Below are 21,857 nucleotides of genomic sequence, written 5' to 3' on the forward strand. Positions count from 1 at the left end.
TGCATGATAAAGGGAGGGGAAAAATCTTTAATGAAATATACATTTGATCTTTGCCAATCACCAGAACAGTGGCTTTTTCCAAATTACCAAAAGGGTAACAAGGATAGGCCCATTGTGTTATGTGAACAGATGGGATAAACTAAACCAATATGAAGTGGAAGAAGCTTTCCATTTGTAACCACACCCTCTTTTCAGATAATGTCCTGTCACAGGGTGTCATATCACCATTGAGTGGCTGGAGTGAACTGGATATCTTCTGAGAGCAGCTGGAATAGTAAAGCCCCATCAGAAGGCTGGAATATGCTTTAACATTTATTAAATAAATGCATTCTTAAATTGGGATTTTATCTATTAAATTTTAGCCTGGTGCAAATTATTATGGCCTTGTTATATGTATAAACATAGATTTTCATAACAGAAATACTGGCTGAATATTAACTAGGGAAGTGGCAATTTGCACCCATTATAATAAAGAGAAGTTGAACAAAATGGACTTGGATTGTAGAATAGTTTCTTATTAACATAGAATCTAAACCTCACAAAAGTAAACAGTATCATTTTGAATATGTGTTGGTTCCACATGTTAAATCTGTTTAAGCTTCTGTGTTAAGGCACATATGAAATAAACAGATTTGGTTAATGAAGTCTAAAAATGGGATTAATGAAACATTTGTTGTTTGACAATAATGCTAGCTATGTCATTGTGGGGTTTTAAGATTTACTCTTTTACTCATAGATTGAATATACTTTTAAAAATATTAACTACTGTTTTTTTATATATCTGTGGAATTTCCTTTCAATTATTCTTCAGTATGTAATCCCAGAAAGACCCCCAAGATTTGGCCTGTGCCGCTTGAGTTAGAAGATTTGCTCCCAATCTTCCAGTTAGGTCAACCAAAAAAATTAAGATATGATAGAGGGTCAGTGGAAGAAATTCATATCAGAACAACTACTCACCATGTCATTATGGCAACCTGCTGTAACAAATGTGCTTCTGTTTTAATTTACGACAATTAATTGCTAAAAGTAATTTAATCTGACAGTGGCAAGATGTTGAAGATTTGTGAAGATGTCATAAAAGCGACCTTTCTGCCCATGTGCAACCAAATTCATTTTCAACAAACAGCCTCAGAAACAGTGCAACTTCTTTTGTACTTTGTTAATTAGTTATTGATTTGAAACAATGCACCAACAAATATTGTCAAATTAGCTAGACTGCAGCACAGTCACAGTGTGATAGTCTAGTCCTGATAATCTTATACTATATAAGAATCCTTTTTCGCTGAACCCTACAAGAAGGAATGTAACCTAACAAATCAGATGAAATCAGAGAGTTCAATTCTTAACTAAAATACCTGTGTCCTGAAGTTGTTTTGATGTTGCTTAACTTTAAAAGCTATTTCCTATCATTTGTAACCTGGATCTATTGTTTGCTATGAAAAAATGAGTATGTACTAGAGATGGGCCTGAACAGCAAAATTCAGATCCAGAATTAAATCTGAACTAACCAAAAAAATGATGTTTTTTGGTTCAGGGTTCTAATTTAGTCCTTTATTAAAACAGAACTGATAGATATGCATATCTGAGAGTTTAGTTTGTGTCTATCTTTAATTTGGATAATTATTTTAGAAGCTATTGACAATTACTTGAAACACAACTAATTCTAAGAGGCCAAGATCCAGGAATAAGGCATATTTCAGAAAAACTTTACCATACCAAGCTAAATAAGTACTTTGTCAGTTTATTTAAAATGCATACTCTGAGAACATATGTTTTTTTATTATAAAAAAATCAAATAGCTTTGAGCATCTTAAATCTTTCTTTTATTTAAATAATTCAGGCTGCATATAATAAGTAGAGACAAAAATGTCAAGAACAAAAATATATGGTGAAGCCATTCTATTTAGTTTAATTCATGTAACGGATATAAACTGTGTAACAGAGACATTGCAGCCTAGCTTTGTTCTGAAATGAAAACTGTTAATGAAAATACTAAGTTGTTGTTTTACCTAAATGTGTTGAAGTTTGTTAGATTCATTGTTTCCTGTGGTGGGAAATCTGCATTTTTCTTGGCCAAAAGTCTATTTTTCTTGCAATAGCATAGTTCAAAAATGTCTGTTTCTCATTACAACATATAAACAGATTGAAAGAACTGGAAAGTAACACACACTTTACTTTCAAGTACTTTATGAAATCAAAAAAACACTTCTGCATGATTTCCATTATGAGTTTTTTAATGTTATAAATATATTAATATCAAGAGAAATTGTTGGTTTTTTAAATGTTTATAAAAATCTCCTATAACCAGTAAAACAATCTTAGAATGATCATTATTGTTTCACATAAATAGATTCATTTGTAAAAGTTTTGCATATTAGCATTAGTTTTGATTTACTTAGAACCATGATTAATCTATTAACAGCCAGAAATGTGACAGGTAAGAAAGATAGCTGCACATGTAGAAGATGGTGGACTGTTTTTGGAAATGTTTTTTTGTTCAGATTACTTTAGCTCATAAGAGGCAATCCTTGGTCATAGTTATAAATGTTACAGTATATTTGACAAAAATATATTGTGGGTTCAGTCTAAAGCCTTGGGATTATTTAATTTGAAAAGAAGAGGAGGAAAAGGGGACATGAAAAAGATACGTAAAATAACAAATATTGTATTGAAATGCAAGTGTCTTAGCTAGTCAGAATTTTTACCAATTAAGCAATTCCTTGTACTCTGGTTTTGGGTATCTGATTTGCATAATCACTTTACAGTTATTTCTCAATAACATACCAGTATATCAATCCCTGTGCTCAGATTGGCTGACAACCATTATTAGTGAATCATAGTGAAGGTATTTGCATACTAACTGTACAGTTATTTATCAATAACCATATTATGAATATGCAAATCTTCCTGCTCTGATTAACTATTATTATTATACCTCTGCTCTGGCTGGCTCGTGTAGTCAGAATTTTTGAAGCTGTCTGCCAACAACAAAGATGCTGCTGCAGTTTCCCACTTCCTTCAAGTGAAACAGGAAAACCCTACAAATTATGTGAGAGAAAGGGAAAATTACCAAAAAGGAAAGATCATGGGATTGTTGAACTCAAAAAAAAAAAAAAAAAAAAAAAGAGAGAGAGAGAGAGAGAAAAAGGGGAAATAGTGTATATAGTACAAAATTGAAAACTTCCTTTGATTCATTTCCCTCCTTCCTCCTATTCTGCTCCCCTACACCCTTCTTTCCTCCCTGTGAGTCAGCAATGTTCTTGTATCCAGAATAAATAATTATCATATTTGTATCGTATTTGTATGTAGGTTATTGCTACCAATAACCTACACATATATTTGTATGTAGGTTATTTTATTGGCTACCAATTGTATGTAGGTTACTGGTTATTGGATAACTATAGATTTGGAGTTTTATCTCCCAGTGCAGTTTGGAAACACAACATAAACAGAAATATATTGTAGTTATTCTGGGACAAAAGCCTGGCTGGCCTGCTCTACTAGGAATAACACCATCTCTCTATCCAGTCACCCCATGGCTGACAAACACAGCCTTTGGCCATGGAGATTTTTTGCTCTACAACACTTAAACCTCAGTTTATTTAGTATAGGATAGAGTTATTACCTTATAAACAGGAAGCACCTTCAGATTATCATTGTAGTTAGAATAATGTGTGGGAGAAATTTTCAATTTACTCCATTTCATAATATAAAAATAAGGGGATACAGTAGTCAAGAAAACTGAAACCAAGAAATTTAGATGAGAAATACTCTTTTTACCTGGTGAATGAGTTCATCGTTGCATGAAATCATTGAGGATTTCAGAACATGAAAAACATTTGCTGCTATATTAACTAGATTAGGAAGCTACAAGACATATCAGCCCTCATGGTTTTGAGTGTAAACTGATCACCTGTGGAATTCGGAAAGAAATCCTTCCCACGCCCCTCAGCCACCACTACTACCACCGTTATCACATTACACAGTTTACAAAGTGTATTGTAAGGGTTACTGAAGCATGAAATATTGGTCACTGAAAGAGAACAGGTACCAAATTAGAAAGACTACTAGCCTGCTTTCTTAAGGCAATACTTGTGTTCCTGTGTCACAGGCAAAAGTCACCATTTCTCTGCAAGAGGCTTTTAAGTATTTTTGATCTTGGTCAAAAACAGATCAGGAAGGGGCTGTTGTAAAAGTTACCCATATTTTTTTTTTACCCAAAACTTGAGCCTGACTTTCAAAATGTTCCATATTTTCATTAAAAAGCAAAATCAGGAATTTTCACCTCTGGTGAGAATATTTTAACATACTTCTAATCTTGTAATTTATGAGTGGTCCTGACTATAGAAACTTTATGAAGGCCTCTTATGAAATTGTTGAAATTGAAATATATTAGGCCAAATATGCATTAGAATGCAGATGAAACCATTGGTATCTCTGCTAAGAATGAGTTATGAAAAGTAGCTGTAGGCATTGACAGTTTCACTCCTTGATTTTAAGTCATTGTTCACCTGTTAACATACTATAAATTATGGCAGGCTCTGTGGTCTAGAGGTTGGAGATAAGGATTTGAATTCCAGGTTCAGTCTCCTCATTAAGCAGAGGAGATAGAAGCATAGATGAATGAGGCAAACTCAGTTCTCAGGAAGCAGGGAAGAGCAAATTTCGTGTTTAATAGTGACCCTTGCTAGTGGATCAGGAGCAGTATTTACTAAGCTCCTATGAGAGCTGCTCTTAGCCTTTCTGATTTGAAGTTAGTTGCATAATTTTGCAACTCATATTATGGCAGGTAGGATATATGAGGAAAAAGTGACTCATTCTGGTGGCCCAGTGCCCCTCCTCTCTCTCTCTCACAAAATTTTGCCCTGGATTTTATTTCCTGACCACAATCCCTCACCATTGGAGAAAGACCAGCTTTTGTCTGTGGTGAAAAAAGTGGGATGCAATGTGAAGCAGTGTATGATTGTAAATGTGGCGGGAAATGGGGAGAACTCATATCCTAGGGATATGGGGGAGGAGGACAAAATATGAAACACAGAAAATAGGTTAACCATTTATGTTGGCAAAGACAGTAATTAAAATCCTTTTTCTGCAAAGCTAGTTAGTTACTGTTTGATAACATTGCATGTGACCTGTAGCATCACATGGTGTAGTGACATTTGGAAAGAGCACATACATGCACACATTTTTACTGAATAGGTATATTTTATTTAATATAAAGTATTTTGGGGGGGCATTATTTATTGTAAGATGACTGCTAGCATTTGGATTGGAAATAAAGTTGTCTTATATTGGGCAATAACATTTGAATCACCTATTTTTTGACATTATCCTTTCAAACTACTGGAGACCTGAGTACTCACCTATTTCCTGCTCTACTGCTGCATTTTGTTGTTGTTGTTTTGAAAAATGATTTGTACTATGCTTCTCAATAAAAATACAAAATTATTTAATGTAAAAAGTGAAAAAAAAACCAACAAAACCCCACAACCAACCAACAGAGCTGGTTGGGAATTCTTTGACAAACTCTTTATTTTTTCATTTTTTTGTGTGTCAGAAAATGCCAGTTTGTCAAAACAAACACTGAATGGAAATTTATTGGTTTTGATAAAAATTTTATTGGGAAGGTTTTCACAGGTCCAGAATGGTGAGAGAGAAGGGAAGAGACCCACTCCATAATGGCCAATAGCCTAGTGATTAGCGCATTTACCTGGAATATGAAAGACCCAGCTTCAAATCCCTGCTCTCACTGATTCAGGCCATAGATTTGAACATGGGTATCCCACATTTCAGGTGAGTTCCTTGACCATTAGGGTATTAGCTATTCAAGAGTGGGAGTTTCTCTCTCATTTTTTAAGAAAAATTTTGAAAGGTCTAGTTTTCATTCTATTGTAGAATGAACCCAAATGTTGAAACTTCCACATTTTTTGTGAAATGGAATTCTTGTTTTCCTTATTTCCTTCTGATTTCATGGCTCTCTAGAGCCACCTCTCTGAGCCAGGAAGAATTGACAGTCCTTAATAATCAGTCCTTAATTGTCAGAAGCTTGTTGCTTCAAAGATCACAAAACAATTTAATCTCAGAGTTCACAGCATAGCAAAATCTGAGTTCAATCCTTCTTCTCAAACTATCTCTTCTTCTGTTCTGTATTAATGATGACAATGCCAACATTTTCTCAGTCTCCATACTCATACTTCAGGAGTAATTTTAGATTCCACTTCAGATCTGCCAGGTGTCAGACATCTCACATGAAACCCATGCATTTATCATGTCTGTTGTGCCTGTTTTACCTGCCTGGTAAAATGTTATGCATTTTGAGGATAGGCTATCTGTAGCCTAAAGGAATGTACATTGAACTGCAAGTAACAAGATTGAGTTCTAGTTACAACTCCTTCTGTTAGCTGCTATTAATATTTCTCTGCATTTCAGAACCTCATACTCTTACATTATGGGAAAGGCCTCTATGATTCACTCATTTTACAAATAAGATAAATGAGAAGTTACACAGACACCTCAAGCAGAGGCCTCTCATCTTGTAGCCATTATTTCATTCAGAATGCAACAGCTAAAGTCATCTTCCTAACCTGGCACTCAGTCTTTATTATTCTTCGCTTTAAGACCTTCTACGTGCACTTTCTTCACCTGCACACCAAATTTTTGTTGCTTGTTTTCATCTTTACGGGTCATAACAAACTTGCCCCCACATGCATTTCTGCACTTCTTTCATTACATCCCACCAGGACTACTTTGCTCCACCACTAGTCTCACCACTCCCTGTTTTCTTCTTTCTCTCCCATCTCCTACTTTCTTCTATGCTGTTCCCATTGCCTGGAATATCCTGGTGAACAGGGCTCTCCCTCCTGAAAATCCACTTCTTTGAGAGTGCTACAAAGGCTAACTTATCCCATCATTCTCTGTTTTCTCTACATCTCTATTATGGAGCAGCAATACCCACTCCGTTATTAAGGCTGAGTCTACCTTCCCACTATACATGCAATTTTCTACTCCCTCCTCAGCTTCCTGGAAAAAAAAAAAAAGAAAGGTCTTCCTGAAATTCCAAGGGTTAGGATTTTCTAGAAAGTTTGGTTAAAAATCAGAAAAGAAGTTAGAAAGTTATGATGTTTTTAATAAGTCTTTTTTGAATATTTTGTAAAGTGGCATGTTCTAGAAATGTCAATTTTTTTCATCTTTAGCTGGCCAGGCCATGCTGAAGAGAAATAGTAGTATATGATGGTTACACCCCTCTCCGTCTCTCTTTTATCCCTCAGAAGGTCACAGGCTCCTCTCCTCCCCTTGCCCTCTCTTTCCACCTTGGTCTTCCTGCTGCCTTCTTAGAATCACAGGCTGGCCAGCTTCCCCTTTTGCCTCAGCTTTCTCCCATGTTAGTTCTCCTGTACAGTTTCTCAGACGGGGGTGGAGCTCTGCCTTGTGCGTCATCTCTTGGGCTACACTGTTTCTGCGTCTGAGAGGATTGAAAAGGCAGAGCATGCTCTGATATCAGCATTGTTCATATATTCATACTTTCAGTGGAGGGAGTAGTTCTCTTAGGAGACACCCCCCCCCCCCGCACCCCTAACCCCCCCCCCCCCCCGGTCCCTCTCCCCAGACTTCTCTGCTGTAAGGAAGGTTCTAGATACTTCCATTGCCTCCCTCCCCTGCTTGGACTTCATGGTGCTGCACTAAAGGGCCTAAATGCTGCCAGCATCTTCTTTCCTCACCCACCTCCTTCTGTTCTCTCCATTGTGGTGCTGGAGAGAAAAGGGTGGGGTGGGGAAGGTATCTGCCACAAAGATTTTAGTTTAATCAAAAATAAAAGGAGAGAGGATTTAATTGGTTGGGATTAATCCCATTGGGTTTTCATTACATGTCACTGCTGATGGTGACCATTTTAACTTGGGACAGCCTGGCTCCAGTCATAATGAAAGTAACAAGAAATGATGGCCATTTTATATAGGGGCAAACATTTGCAAAATAAATCTGGAAAAAAACAAACTTTTAAAACATAATAATACCGTGAGAGTTGGCAACTCTCTGTCTTTAATAAGGTGTGACATCCAAGAGTGCTGTTAAGAGACTCCAGTGGCTACATTTACAGACTCCCTATGCAATAAGATGGATTGGAGGTACTTTGCACAGGTGGGCCTGTGGTTTAAAGTGGTAAGGCAGAGTATTTTGCTCCCTTTTTCCCTTGCTTTCCCTCCATTTTTTGTTGTTTCTTGCTGCAGCCTTCTTGCCTCAAGTGAGGTTTCTGCCATTACCACCACCTAGGCCCCAAGTTAGTTTCAGGTGTTTGCAACCAGGGTTTCAAATTAATTTTTAAAACGTTATAAATGGAGCTGCTGCTGATAGGCATGAATTAGAAGTGGTAGGAGATGAAAAGGAAAGAGCAGGTCGGTATCTGGGAAAGGGCATGATGAAGGGGGGAAATGCAGTGGACATGGACTGGGTGTGGCAACTTGGTGTTGTGGATGTACTACTTGGTCTTCGAATTGAGGGCTCTGAGAGACAGGAGACTGGTACGACAAGAAAGTGGGATGAAGTGTACATGCGGGGGACCAGGGAGCAAAGGAGGGCAGTGAGGAGTTGCAGAAGACTAGAGGACACGAAGGAGGATGCAGTGAACTGAGTAGAAGACATGGAAAGGGACAGGAAAAAGAAGAGATTCCCATCTTAAGTAAACTTAAATGCTTATCATTTTCTAGACATAAAATTTAAGTTGTGGGGTTTTCAAAAGGACTCAGAACTGGATGGGACTCTGAGAGCATTAAATTCAATAGCAAAGCTCCCACTGACTTCAGTGGGAGCAGAGGTAGGCCAACATTGAGTGCTTATGAAAATCCCATCCCAAGCATTTAACATTTCCCCCCTTCTTTTCCCTTCACCATCTGTGACTCCCACATTTTCCAATACATATCAAAATAACAAATTACTTACGGTTTTGTAAATCCCAATTCCTATTCAAAGAACCAATTTCCAGTAAAATCCTAGTTATTTGTTATGGTGTTCAATGCATATATTGTTATGAATTTGAGGAGGTTAAATTAAATGTAAATTGGTGGTGAGAGTCAGGTAGAATGAGTTAATGGAGTGTATACCTCTCTTCATTCCAGACATTTTAACTTTTAACATTTGAGTTGGGTTGTTTTTTTTTTTTGTTTTTTTTAAGGAATCATCTTTTTGTAAATAGAACGTGTGTGTGTGTGTGTGTGTGTGTGTGTGTGTGTGTGATTGTGTGTGTGTGTGTGTGTGTGTGTGTGTGTGTGTGTGTGTGTGTGTGTGTGTGTGTGTGTGTGTGTGTGTGTGTTAATTCGTCACAAATGAAACACTCTTTCAACCCTAACTCTTTAATGGCAAGCTGCTAATTCTCTAGATAATACCCATATGGTCATCTTCAAATGAATATTTCCTTAATCTCTTTTTTATATTTTTATGTAATGGTTGTAGAATTCAGTAGAATTAGTTGAATTGCTCCTTATAAAAGTTTATCCCAACAAATTTTGAGTTCAGACAACAGGGAAGAATTTTTTAATAATAATAATTAATAATTAATTAATAACATTTCCCGCTTAGAGGGAAAGAGTATTGTCTCATGTTTAAAGCAGGATCATGGGACATGACTTTTGGGTTCTTCTTACACTTTGAGTCATTAGCAGAGATGTAACTCATTTCCTGTATGTTTAATATGTATGCTCTGCCTGAGTACATTAGCTCACAGAGGTATAACAAGGCTTTGAGATCCTAGGATGAAAGATAACTAGAGAAATACAGTATTATTGAATTTACTTTAAGTGAGACTATTTTAAAATAATTCATTGTGTGTGATATGTTGTATACATTTCTCTCCTGCAGAAAAAATTAGGGAACCTGAATTACTTAGCTTAAAAAAATCAATGAGGAAAAGGAAGAACTATTACATAAACTTACAATTGATTTGATTTGCTCTTCTCTGAACACGATTAAGATTGATTAAAAGTAGGTGAGTGTTAGTTATCTGTGCCTGGTTCTTAGCTGCCTCAACCCCTACTCATAATTATAGCTACTCAGGGCAGTGAGCATATTGCTGGATTTGTAACTTTCCAGCAACAGGTTAGCTGGAAAAAATCTGTAAAATTTGGCACTGGAACAAGAAATATGTGAACCTGTCACCATGAGCAGTCTCAAAGGGCAAGCTGCTTTGCATGAGCTAATTAACCTTAGGAAATAATTACACGAATATGCAAATGTTGTTTAGATAATTCCATGTGTTATCAGCTCAGGTAGTCCATCATAACAGCAGACCTTGCAACGTCTAGGTGTTAGAATCTGGCATAGTTGATAAGGCTTTGGTTCCTGCCTCACTTCAGTGTGGTATTTCACAATTAATGACTGCAATATTACATTAGTAAATTCAACCTGTATTTTGAATGCAGCAGAACATAGCACTATATTTACTGTATGCACGCTGCTTATCTGTGTACTCTAATGGCTTGATTCATTAAAATGTTATATATCTTACAACTCTTACACTGGCAAACTATACAATATTGCAAAAATGACAAACAAAAAAAATGAGGCTACTCATTTTATTATTTGCAAAATACACTTCCCAGAGAATTTACCCACAATCCTTTGTTTGTTTCTGATAGAGTTACAAGGCAAAGTATTTTACCTGCTATTTGCAACAGTACAGCTGAATTTTCTCATAGTACAAGCAATATATTACATCGGTTCAGATCAGAAGATTGTTGGCAGCATGTTATAAAACAGTGCTTCATGTTAATACTCTACAGAATCTGAGATGCTGTTAATATGTATATGCAATACATAATTAAATTGTGTAGGTCAAAACTCGACAAAATAGTACCAAGGATACCAAGAAGAAGACTAGGACATAATATATTTTCATACATCAGTTCAGAGAGCCAGATTATTTGGGTGAAAGTATCCATGAAATGATAGATTTTATGATTCTAAGTAAAGGAAGGAGTGAGAGCAGCAGAAGGAGGACAATAGATTTAAAAAAAAAGCAAACTTTAACAGACTCAGAGAACTGGTAGGTGAGGTCCCATGGGAAGGAAAACTAAGGGAAAAAGGAGTTCAGGAGAGCTGACAGTGTCTCAAGGAGACAATATTAAAGGCAAACCTGACATCTATCCTGATGCAAATGGAAGATAGGAAGAATAGTAAGAGGCCAGTATGGTTCCATCAGGAGTTATTTAATGACCTGAAAATCAAAAAAGAATCCTATCAAAAAGTGGAAACATGGATGAATTGCTAAGGAGGAGTACAAAAGTATAGCACACTCCTGTAGGGACAAAAATCAGAAAGGCTAAAACACAAAATGAGTTATTCTGAGCATTGGGACATAAAAGGCAATTTGAAGAGATTGCTATCAAATTGGGAGGGTGTATCCAATGGGCTCCCACAGGGGTCAGCCCTGGGTCTGGTACAATTCAATATAAATAAATAAATAAAGAGCAACAGAAAGACACAGGAAAGCATAGGTCCTCTACTTAGCAGGGAAGAAGAGTTAGTAACTGATGCCATCAAGATGGCTGAGGTGATTAATGCCTATTTTGCTTCATTCTTCACTAAAAAAGCTAAATGGTGACCAGATACTTAACATAATTAGTATTAATAAAAAGGAGGAAGGCACACAAGCCAAACTAGGGAAAGAACAGGTAAAATAATATTTAGATAAGTTATATGTATTAAATTGGCAGGACCTGATGAAATTCATCCTGGGGTGCTTAAGGAACTTGCTGAAGCTATCTTGGAACCATTAGCAATTGTCTTTGAGAACTCATTGAGGATGGGTGAGATCTAGGACTGGAGTACCTGTCTTTAAAAAGGAGAACAGTAAGGACCAAGGGAATTATAAATTGGTTAGCCTAACTTCAGTACTTGGAAAGATACTGGAACAAATTATTAAACAATCAATTTGTAAGCTCCTCGAGGGAGGATAGTATTATAAAGAACAACTAGTATGTGTTTGTCTAAAACAAATTATGTCAAACCAACCTAATGTCCTTCTTTAACAGAATTGCTGGCTTAGTAAATAAGCAGGGAAACAGTAGATGTGAGATATCTTGATTTAAATGAGGCTTTTGATACAGTCTCACATGACATTCTCATAAGCAAATAAGGAAATGTGGTCTAGATGAAATTACTGTAAAGTGGGTGCACAACTGGTTGAAAGACAATACTCAAAGTGTAGTTACAAATGGTTTGGTATGAAACTGGGAGGGTATAACTAATGAACTCCTGCAGGAATCAGTCCTGGATCTGGTACAATTCAATATTTTTATTAATGGCTTGGATAATGGAGTGGAGAATATGCTTATAAAAATGCAGATGACACTAAACTGGGAAGGGTTGCAAGCACTTCAGAGGACAGGATTAGAATTCAAAGCAGTCTTGACAAACTGAATTAGTCTGAAATCAGCAATATGAAATTCAATAAAGATAAGTGCAAACTACTACGCTTAGGAAGGAAAAATCAATGCACAGCTACAAAATGGGGAATAACTGGCTAGGTGGTATTACATCTGGATTATAGTGGATTGCAAATTGAATATGAGTCAACAATGTGATGCAGTTATGAAAAAGGTTAATACATTTTGAGGTGTATTAACAGGCATTGGTGATGCCTTAGCTGGAGGATTGTGGTTAGTTCTGGGCACCAACTTTATGAAGGATGTGGACAAATTGGAGAGTCCTGGGGAGAACAACAAAAAGTATAAAAGGTTTAGAAAAACCTGACCTCTGAGGAAAGTTAAAAAACCTGAGCATGTTTAGTCTTAGGAAAAGAAGACTAAGGAAGGCCTTCAAATATGTTAAGGGCTGTAATAAAGAGGACAGGGATCAATTGTTCTTCATGTCCACTGAAGGTAAAACAAGAAGTAATGGACTTAATCTGCAACAAGGGAGATTTAAGTTAGATATTAGGAAAGACTTTCTAACTATAAAGGTACTTCTGTTCTGGAATAGATTTCCAAGGAAGGTTGTGTAATCCCTATCGCTGGAGATTTTTAGGAAAAGATGGGACAAACACCTGTTAGACATGGTCTAGGTTTACTTTGTCCTGTCTCAGCACAGGGGTCTGCACTTGATAACCTCTGAAAGTTCCTTCCAGCCCTACATTTCTATGGTTTTCCCCATTGTTTGGGGTGAAAAGAGCCTAGAACCTGTCCGTATATGGCCGGTTGAGAATTTCCTCAGCATAGGAGAGTTCTTAACATACATGAAGGTTCTATGCTTAGGCATAAAGGATGCACTAGGTTCAGAGGAGACATGACCAGGGCATTAATGAACTCTGGCTTTTCTCAGAGAGTGTACAGTCCTTAGTTCCGATTGGTACAGATTAGAACAACCTCTGACTTTTCTAATCTGTGCCAGGGCCTAGTCAAGGCCAACATGATCAGAGGATTAGGGAGCCATAACCTTTTCCTTCAACCTTGGTCCCGGTTTGCTGCTTCAAGCAGCTCAGCTACAGCAGAAGATCTGGTCTAGGGATATTAAAATTGCTTTAGAAATATTATTTTATCATTGTAATTTTGTTTTAATAAAATATACTGTTAAATTACTTTAATTAAACTTTTGATATTAAAATGAAAAGCTCCAAGTTAACAATTTATGAGCATTTTTTGAGGCAATAGCCATTTGGTTTGGAAAGCTAGTGTATGTTTTTATACATAGCTAATGGATAATACTTAAAAGATATCAAAAAAGCACTTCGCCTTGAAGGGTCACTTAGAATATGTGCTAACTACTTATGTTATGCTTTTGGCTCAATCTTGTATTTAATTGTGACACTCCTGAATACCTTTCCCAGAACTGAAGAAGAGCTTTGTGCAGCTTTAAAGCTTCTCTCTCTCACCAATTAGAAGTTCATCTAATAAAAGATATTACCTCACCCTTCTTGTATTTTATATTAAGGCACTTTACCAATAAAAAAGAAAACAGCAGTTATTGCTGATAAGTAACTAATTTTAGACAGACTCTTTTTGCATTTATATATAAAAACAATCCTTGGATTGAATTTTCATGCTGGACTGTGTGGAATTGTGCCGTGAATTATTTGGTTTACCAGATTCTTGCTTTGCTTTAATCAGTGGGAGTTATTTGTATATTTATAGACTCCCACTTGATTTCTGAATCCTTTGGAAGCTTCCTGCTGCAGTCCTAGTCCTTGGAAACCCCTAAGTTTGTATGTGTTTTCCCTAATGGTATACAGAAGAATAAACATGGATGCACCATGGTTTGGCACAGAATTTTTAACTAAAAATAATGGATCCCTCTTTCCCTTTGTCAGTGCTCACAACTTGTTTAAATTGCTTTTACAATGATTAATTGTATTTTCAATTAAAAACCAACTCTAAATCTCATTCACAGTTCTTGACTAAGGAAAACTCAATAGCTATTATTATTATTATTTTATCTATTGTGTTGTTTATATTACCATAGCTCCTAAACTTTTCTTAGGGAAAACCTTTTGTTTTATAGCAATCCCAGTGAAAACATACATAACTTCCTTTAATAAACTCTAGACCATGCTTCTTTGTGTTATCTTAAACAAATCTCTAGGGGGAAAAAGTGATTCATTTGCAAGCCTCAGTTTTGCTAATAGAAGCAAAAACACACTCTATCTTTACTTAGCCCCCAATCATGTATTTGAATTAAAGTGGTTGGAGTTATATATCTTCATGACCAAATAGCAGAACCAGGGTTGAGAGACAGAAAATATCACTTTCCTTGCATGGAGATGAATGCAGCTCTTGATATCTAGTAGGTTGACATTTCATTGTATCACTGAGAATCAGCCAATCAGTAACAGAATCTGCCCAGGTCTAAGGAACTTCATGGCTACTCTGAAAGTGTTGTAAACATTTCTTGTCCTGTTACTAGTCTGAGCTTGTACATTAAAAAGTAGTATAGCTTTGTTCTCAATTTCTGCTAGTTAAAGGAACAGTGGGCAAAAGTTTCAAAAGTGCACAAATGATTTAGGAGCCTAATTCCAATTTCCCCCAAGTGACTTGGGCACTTTGGAATCTACGTCTCATTGGAACGTAGGCTCCCGCGTGCCTATGTCATTTTTGATAAAAGGAACGTGCTCATTTTTGAAAATTTTACAGTCTGCCTATAATTTAAATGAATAATTAACCCTGATATTATTAGAATCCTGTGGCTACCAGTTACCTTCACTGCTGTTTACTTATTTCTGACTTTATATCACTTATTTACAGTTTTTCAATCAGGGAAGTGCTGCTTAGTGTCAGGCATTTCATATTTATTACATTAATATTTGTGTTACCTAAGAGGTAAATGAGGCACAGAGAGGTTAAATGCTTTGCTGATAGTCACCTAGAAAGTTAGTAACAGAGGTCGGAATATACAGCCCAGATCTTCTGATCCCCAGACCTATGCTTTAACTAGTAGAGAATTTGCCCTCCCCTTATTCCAAGGCTCCAAAGTAATGAGTAGCACTAGAAAATGGTCAAGAGGCGCTCTGTCTGTGCTGTATTTTAGCTTGTAGTTGCAAACTAACAGAATAAATACAGTTTAAAAATTCAGTTAGGTCATAGAATCATAGAATCATAGAATATTAGAGTTGGAAGGGACCTCAGGAGGTCATCTAGTCCAACCCCCTGCTCAAAGCAGGACTAACCTCAGCTATATCATCCCAACCAGGGCTTTGTCAAGCCTCACCTTAAAAACCTCTAAGGATGGAGATTCCACCACCTCCCTAGGTAACCCATTCCAGTGCTTCACCACCCTCCTAGTAAAAAACTTTTTCCTAATGTCCAACTTAGACCTCCCGCCCTGCAACTTGAGACCGTTGCTCCTTGTTCTGTCATCTGCCACCACCGAGAACAGCCTAGCCCCATCCTCCCTGGAACCCCCTTTCAGGTAGTTAAAGGCCGCTATCAAATCCCCCCTCACTCTTCTCTTTTGCAGACTAAACAAGCCCAGTTCCCTCAGCCTCTCCTCATAAGTCCTATGCTCCAGCCCCCTAATCATTTTGGTTGCCCTCCGCTGGACTCTCTCCAACTTGTCCGCATCCTTTTTGTAGTGGAGGGCCCAAAACTGGACACAATATTCTAAATGCGGTCTCACCAATGCCGAATAGAGGGGAATAATCACTTCCCGTGACCTGCTGGCAATGCCCCTCCTAATGCAGCCCAATATGCCATTAGCCTTCTTGACAACCAGGGCACACTGCTGACTCATATCCAGCTTTTTATCCACCGTAACCCCCAGGTCCTTTTCTGCAGAGCTGCTGCCCAGCTCGTCGGTCCCCAGTCTATAGCTGTGCATGGGATTCTTCCTTCCTAAGTGGAGGACTCTGCACTTGTCCTTGTTGAACCTCATTAGATTTCTTTTGGCCCAATCCTCCAGTTTGTTTAGGTCATTTTGGAATTAAGTCATATTCTGCAGACTTAGAACATGGAGAAGTATAGGATCAGTGAGAAAAATATTAGAGTGGGATCGAGCTTCTATTTTATTATTGTTCTTATTCTTTTTATTGAATTAAGTCTTAACTTCATACAAACAAAAACTTTTTAGTGCACAAATATTTGACGCAAAGTTGTCAAAAGTTTGAATCCGATCAGTGTCTCTGGCTTACTGGGTGACCTTGGGCACGTCATGTCACTCTCTGCTTCCGCTTCTCCATCTGTAAAATGGGGATAATGATATTGACCTCCTTTGTAAAGAACTTTGAGATATGCTGATGAAAAGTGTATATAAGACCTAAATTATCATTATTATTTATTAAATTTGAGTGATGCTGTTTAAATGAAATACCATTATGGTGCTTAAACTTCCTGTAACTGCACAATTTTTTGTTTATATTCGGAGAAAACAGATTTTAAAGCCTTTAAATCACATTTTCAGTGGTTCTTTGTTTTGTTTTGATTTTTTTTTTTTAAAGAAGGATGAAGCAATTAACTTTTGTGACATTATCACAAATTTATTTATGGTTTCTTTTAACAAAACATTTTAACAAGTAGGAATATGTTGCCTGTAGACAAAATTGTCAGTTTGCAACAGATTTATAGTGAATAATATAATTCTCTGTGTAGGATAATGGCTCTCCTGAAGAACATGCAATTTATGTGTGGGACCACTTCATTGCCCAGTCAGCAGCTGAGAACGTATTTTTTGTCGCTCACAGTTATGGTGGACTTGCGTTTGTAGAGTTGGTAAGTGTTGATTTTTTCATTGCCCTATTTCCTGAGGGCTTTCATATATTTGCAGAAGTTAAATTTAATGTTCTTTTTCCAAAGAGGATGGACAATTTAGAACTTTAAACATGGTATGTTTGGGTTTAAAAAAATTAAAACCACTACTTTTCCTCTCTCAATTATTTACTGAATTAGAAAGCAATCATATAGGGCTTCATGCTCACGCTTCCCTGGAGAAGCCAAAACCCATGGATCCTGGCTGGTGGTAGGTATGCAAAAAAGGCCCAGCTTCTGTGGTGCTCTGTGAGTTCTGGGTTGGGGCTGAATGCAAATAAGTACAATGTAATGCTCACTGAGTCAGTGTTACTGTATATGATTTCCCCCTATGCAGTTTGGAACTTAATGTGAGGGAACTTGGAGGCACCTGTTGACAGGGAAACTCAGAGAGGATCTGAAGCAAAGGCCATTAAAGTCACAGGAAATACTTCTGTTGATTTCGTTGAGTTCTGGATCAGTCCCAGTGTGAAGGAAGTCCAGGAAAGAGTATGGAAGCATATTTTGACATTTCCATGGAAGGCAAACTTGCTTATCACCTTCTATGAGAGCATTAGGAGGAAACTGCCTGTTTAAATTCACAGAATTTAGCATGGATTCCATAGTTATCCTTCCCTTATTTTATTTAGAAGATAATAATGTTTTCAGGATAGATTTTATTTTACAAACTAAAAAACCTGTATTGGTTTCTTGTGAGAACTTAAAATTAATAATAGCTTCTAAAACACTCGTTTTATAGGCACTGGACTCTAGTGAGATAATTTTCTTACTATCTAGTAAACTGGACCTAACAATCAGCACTGTCTGACTAGTAAACTGGACTTAACACCAGCACTGTCTGACTCCAAGATTGATGCCTTAATTAGGAAAACTCATGCATGTGCATAACGCCAAGTGAGTAGTCCCATAAAATTCAATGGGAGAACTCATGTGCATAACATTAAGCATACGCATTAGTTTTAGCAGGTTCAGGGCCAAAATGTTCAAGCAATTTTGCACCTTGATTCAAAGCCATGGGAGGGCATCAGAATTGCATTACTGATATGATGGGTTGCTTTGTTTTTTGTTGTTAAAGTTTTGACTGTTTTGCTACTCTGGGAGAAAACGGGTCTGAGCGCACCTGGTCAATGAGAAAACAAGAGAAGAAATGCTTATATGATTTTAACAGTTCTGTTGATTGTTTTTTTGTTATGGAAATTAAGGCCATTTCAATACTCTCATTGCTTCCCCAAGCTTTATTTAAACAGGCTGTATGTGTGAAGTGTTGAAATCTGAGAATGAATTAGTTTTACTAATGTTTTACTGTTTTACAAATGTTTTACTGTCCTGTCAGTCCAAATTGTCCAAATTTACTTTTTTTCTCAAAACAAAAAATACCAAGTTTTGTAATTATAAATTATTCTGTGTGTAACTACAACTTGACTATTCATTTTGACCTACAATTACTGCTGCATAAATTGATTGTATTACAAGTGAGCACTTTTCAATTGTCATACGATTTGTTTTCCTCATGTACTGTAATAGTATGAAATATCTATTTCCTTTGCTTTTTGTAAACTGTAATTTCAAATACTCAGATTGTTAGATTATCCTGGCATGCTTATCTTTTGACACCAAAATATCTGCAGAATTCAGTAGGTTTTGTCCAGCAATATTGTTTGGATCACTGGATGCATACAAATATATTGTATGCACATTTTTGAATAAGCTTTTCTTAATATAAGAAGGTAGAAAATGCAAAGGGTATTTGAGATCTTTGTTAATTTTAAAACAAAGCACTTATTTGAAGATAGTTTGGAACTTTAGTAAGTAAAGTTCTTTCCATCACATTATAGTCAATGGCTGAGATGGCATGAGTAACAGATGACCAGTGTGTCATTCCCATTTTGCCTGTTTCTCTCGTCGCACTGGTGGATATTTCTTCACTTTTGTTCTAGTTTAATATGAAGCACACAGATGTTTCAGAACAAGACTTGACTTCTGACCTTGGGGCTTTTAGGGGTCAGGGTGCTCAGGGCCTGTGAAATTATCACAAGCTGAGCTAAAGTTTTTCTCCATCACAGGAAGTAACCAGTAAGCAAGAAGTTAAAAAGGAGCTTTGTCATAGAGACAAGATGGTCTCAGTAAGGGTCAGTTTCTGTAGTCTGCTGTGTCCGCAGGAGGTGCATGCATGGGAGGAAGAATATAATATATAACTACTGGCACATCACATATCTGTCATGGAAAACTAGACCTGAGAAGTATATTTAATGTAATAGTCCTTTTTTTAAAAAAAGTTGTGATTAACACCTATTTTTGCATTCACTGTTAAAAATAATTTTAGATCTGATTTATTTATTTATTTATTTTGTTGGTAGTTGAAGTTTAGATTGGGATTGCCCCAACTATAATGAAAACAAATATTAAGTATAAAAATAAAGATTTTATTTTTTACCATAATATTAATTTGTCAGATTTACTGGGTATTTTTATTCTTTCCTGCCCTAGGAAAATTTTTTAGCTAAGAATAAGAGCAGCAATAAAGTAAGTAGTTTGTGGAAAATAATTCTCCTAAAGCAAATATTTGTATTCTTTCTCTCTCATACATATATGCAGGAATTTAGAGTAGGCAGATTCACATAAATACCGTAGTTATGTAGACTCCTTGTGTGCTTCTTGTCCTGTGTTCATTCCCCTTGCAGAGGGCAATGTGAAGCTTCTGGCTTTTATTTGGAGTGAAGGGCCTTGAAGTAAATGCCTTTTATACCTTGTGTTGGTATGCATGCAATGCTGCTGAATGTGTTCTGATTGTTCACAATTATTTAATCACTAAAGATCTTTAGATTTTCACTTCTTCCTTGTGGAATCCAGTCTAAAAGTAACTGTCACTGTAAAGTTAGAGGTCAAGAGACTTGATATTAAATGATAGCTAGATTGTGGCATTTAGTAACAGCCTATAGCAAGAGTAATGTAAAGCTGCTTTTTCTGCAGGAGATGTAGCAGGAGTCACTCAGCCTTACCAAGGCAGAATATCTTCAGGAACAAACTGGTTGCACACCAAACAGCTCTGCTCCATCTACTTCCCCCATGCACACCCCTGTTGGGTGACTTTCTTTGAGAGGGAAGCATTTTGCCACCAGTCTCTGTGCTCCCCAAAGTGCTGGGGCAGCAACTACGGCAGTCCTCATGGAGTCTGAACAAAAGGTGAAGCATCATTATTCAGCTGCCATTACTCTGTGGCTGTATAAGGACTCTCTCACAGTCTAGCTCTTAGTTTTAATTTTTGACTTGGCCTCCAAAGCAAAAAAATCAAGCTGTGATTTGCAAGATACTTATATAAACCAATTAAACATCCCTACAAGTTTCAAATATTTGTCACAAGGTACATGACAGTATTTTTAATGTCCAAAACTTTTGCCTTTGTATGCACATGTGGGTGTTGGTGTTTGGGAGATGTTAAGGAAAACAGGATAAGTCTGCAACATCATGCTGGAATGCACAGAAACTGTTATCCTGTTACTGCAGCATAGGCACACAATTCCTTTACCTTACTGGGTCACAGATTACAAGGGAAATAATTGAAAGTGATTTAGCATGTGTGGGAAGTAAAGTTTCACCAATAGGTGTAATTAGTTATATTGTTTATAGTTTGAATTACAAGTAATAATCCTAAGACTTCAACTGAAATGTATCTTAACATTTGCTAATTAAAACTTTGTATAATTGTAGTTTGAAATTAAATGTGCAGCAAACAGATGTTTAAAAAGTAATTTACTTTTTAAATACACACCACTAAAAATAGTTGTAGGTCATGGTCTTTTGCTAATTACTGATTTTGAAAACTCAAAACATGATTCATGAACATATCTTAGCTATCTTTTATTATCCCTCGCACAGTATATTGCAGTTCAGGATTTATTTTCAAAAGCAGCTTGCTATACTTGATGTAAACAGTGGAATTTTTGCAACTCACATGAAATTTAATAGAAAATGAGATTTTTAATTTGGAGTCCTTTTATGTGTGGACAGTTAAAAGAAAAAGACCTATCACTGAGTGTTTCTGCCAGTTTTTGTGGTGATACAATTTTACTTTAAGAAAATGTTTTTCTGTCCCCTTTCCTGTGTGAGAGATCCACACCTGTCTGAGGCCCTGAACAAGTAGTTGGATCCATGTAGTTGGATCCTTGTGCCTACGTGGACCCCATGGGCCACCCTTGGAGATCCAATTACAGGATTGAGACCTATGTGCCTATGCAGGGAAAATCAAATTCAGACAGAAATGTGGTTTCTAGGTTTCTGGTATCACTTTTAAAACAAATGCATTTCCATACTTTTACCCTCACTGCATGACAGCTACTCATATTTCAGAATCCTCAAAGGAATTGCCAGTCCCACGCGTTCAGAATCATTACTTAGGCTCCCCAAAATCATGAGTTTGGCTTACAAATCATGAGATTTTAAAAATGATAATTTTGGGGCTTCTTTTTGTTTGTCTGGTTTTTGAGATTCACATTGTAAAGCTCTTTACCACAATCCTGAGGACTAGAAACTTACTTTTTTGTTTTTAAATGAATTGATTAATTTAATTAAACTTCAGCTTTAAGAAAAACACCAGATAGCATAAGACTTGTGATAAACTTGTAAGAGGTGGCAACACTG

At 36.7% G+C, this 21,857-nt stretch overlaps 1 protein-coding gene across 6 annotated transcripts in view; it reads left to right on the plus strand.

The window, feature by feature from the left end:
- The window catches only part of ARB2A (ARB2 cotranscriptional regulator A), a 351,893-nt gene that overhangs the window by 190,418 nt on the left and 139,618 nt on the right, over window positions 1-21,857 (plus strand). For 5 of the 6 annotated variants that reach the window (XR_010923834.1, XM_067568691.1, XM_067568688.1 and 2 more), the window contains exon 8: window positions 17,064-17,183. Coding sequence is in view for 5 of the 6 variants with exons in the window: in XM_067568691.1 (XP_067424792.1) it covers window positions 17,064-17,183 (120 nt within the window). In the remaining variant the exon portion in view is untranslated. Of the gene's footprint in view, window positions 1-17,063; window positions 17,184-19,282; window positions 19,678-21,857 lie in introns of those variants that run through there. The other variant, XM_067568692.1, reaches the window with a different exon arrangement.

This window comes from Emydura macquarii, unplaced genomic scaffold (genome assembly GCF_026122565.2).
Source record: "Emydura macquarii macquarii isolate MOO-44397 ecotype Brisbane River unplaced genomic scaffold, CSIRO-AGI_Emac_v2 contig_2897, whole genome shotgun sequence".
Lineage (NCBI taxonomy): Eukaryota > Metazoa > Chordata > Testudines > Chelidae > Emydura > Emydura macquarii.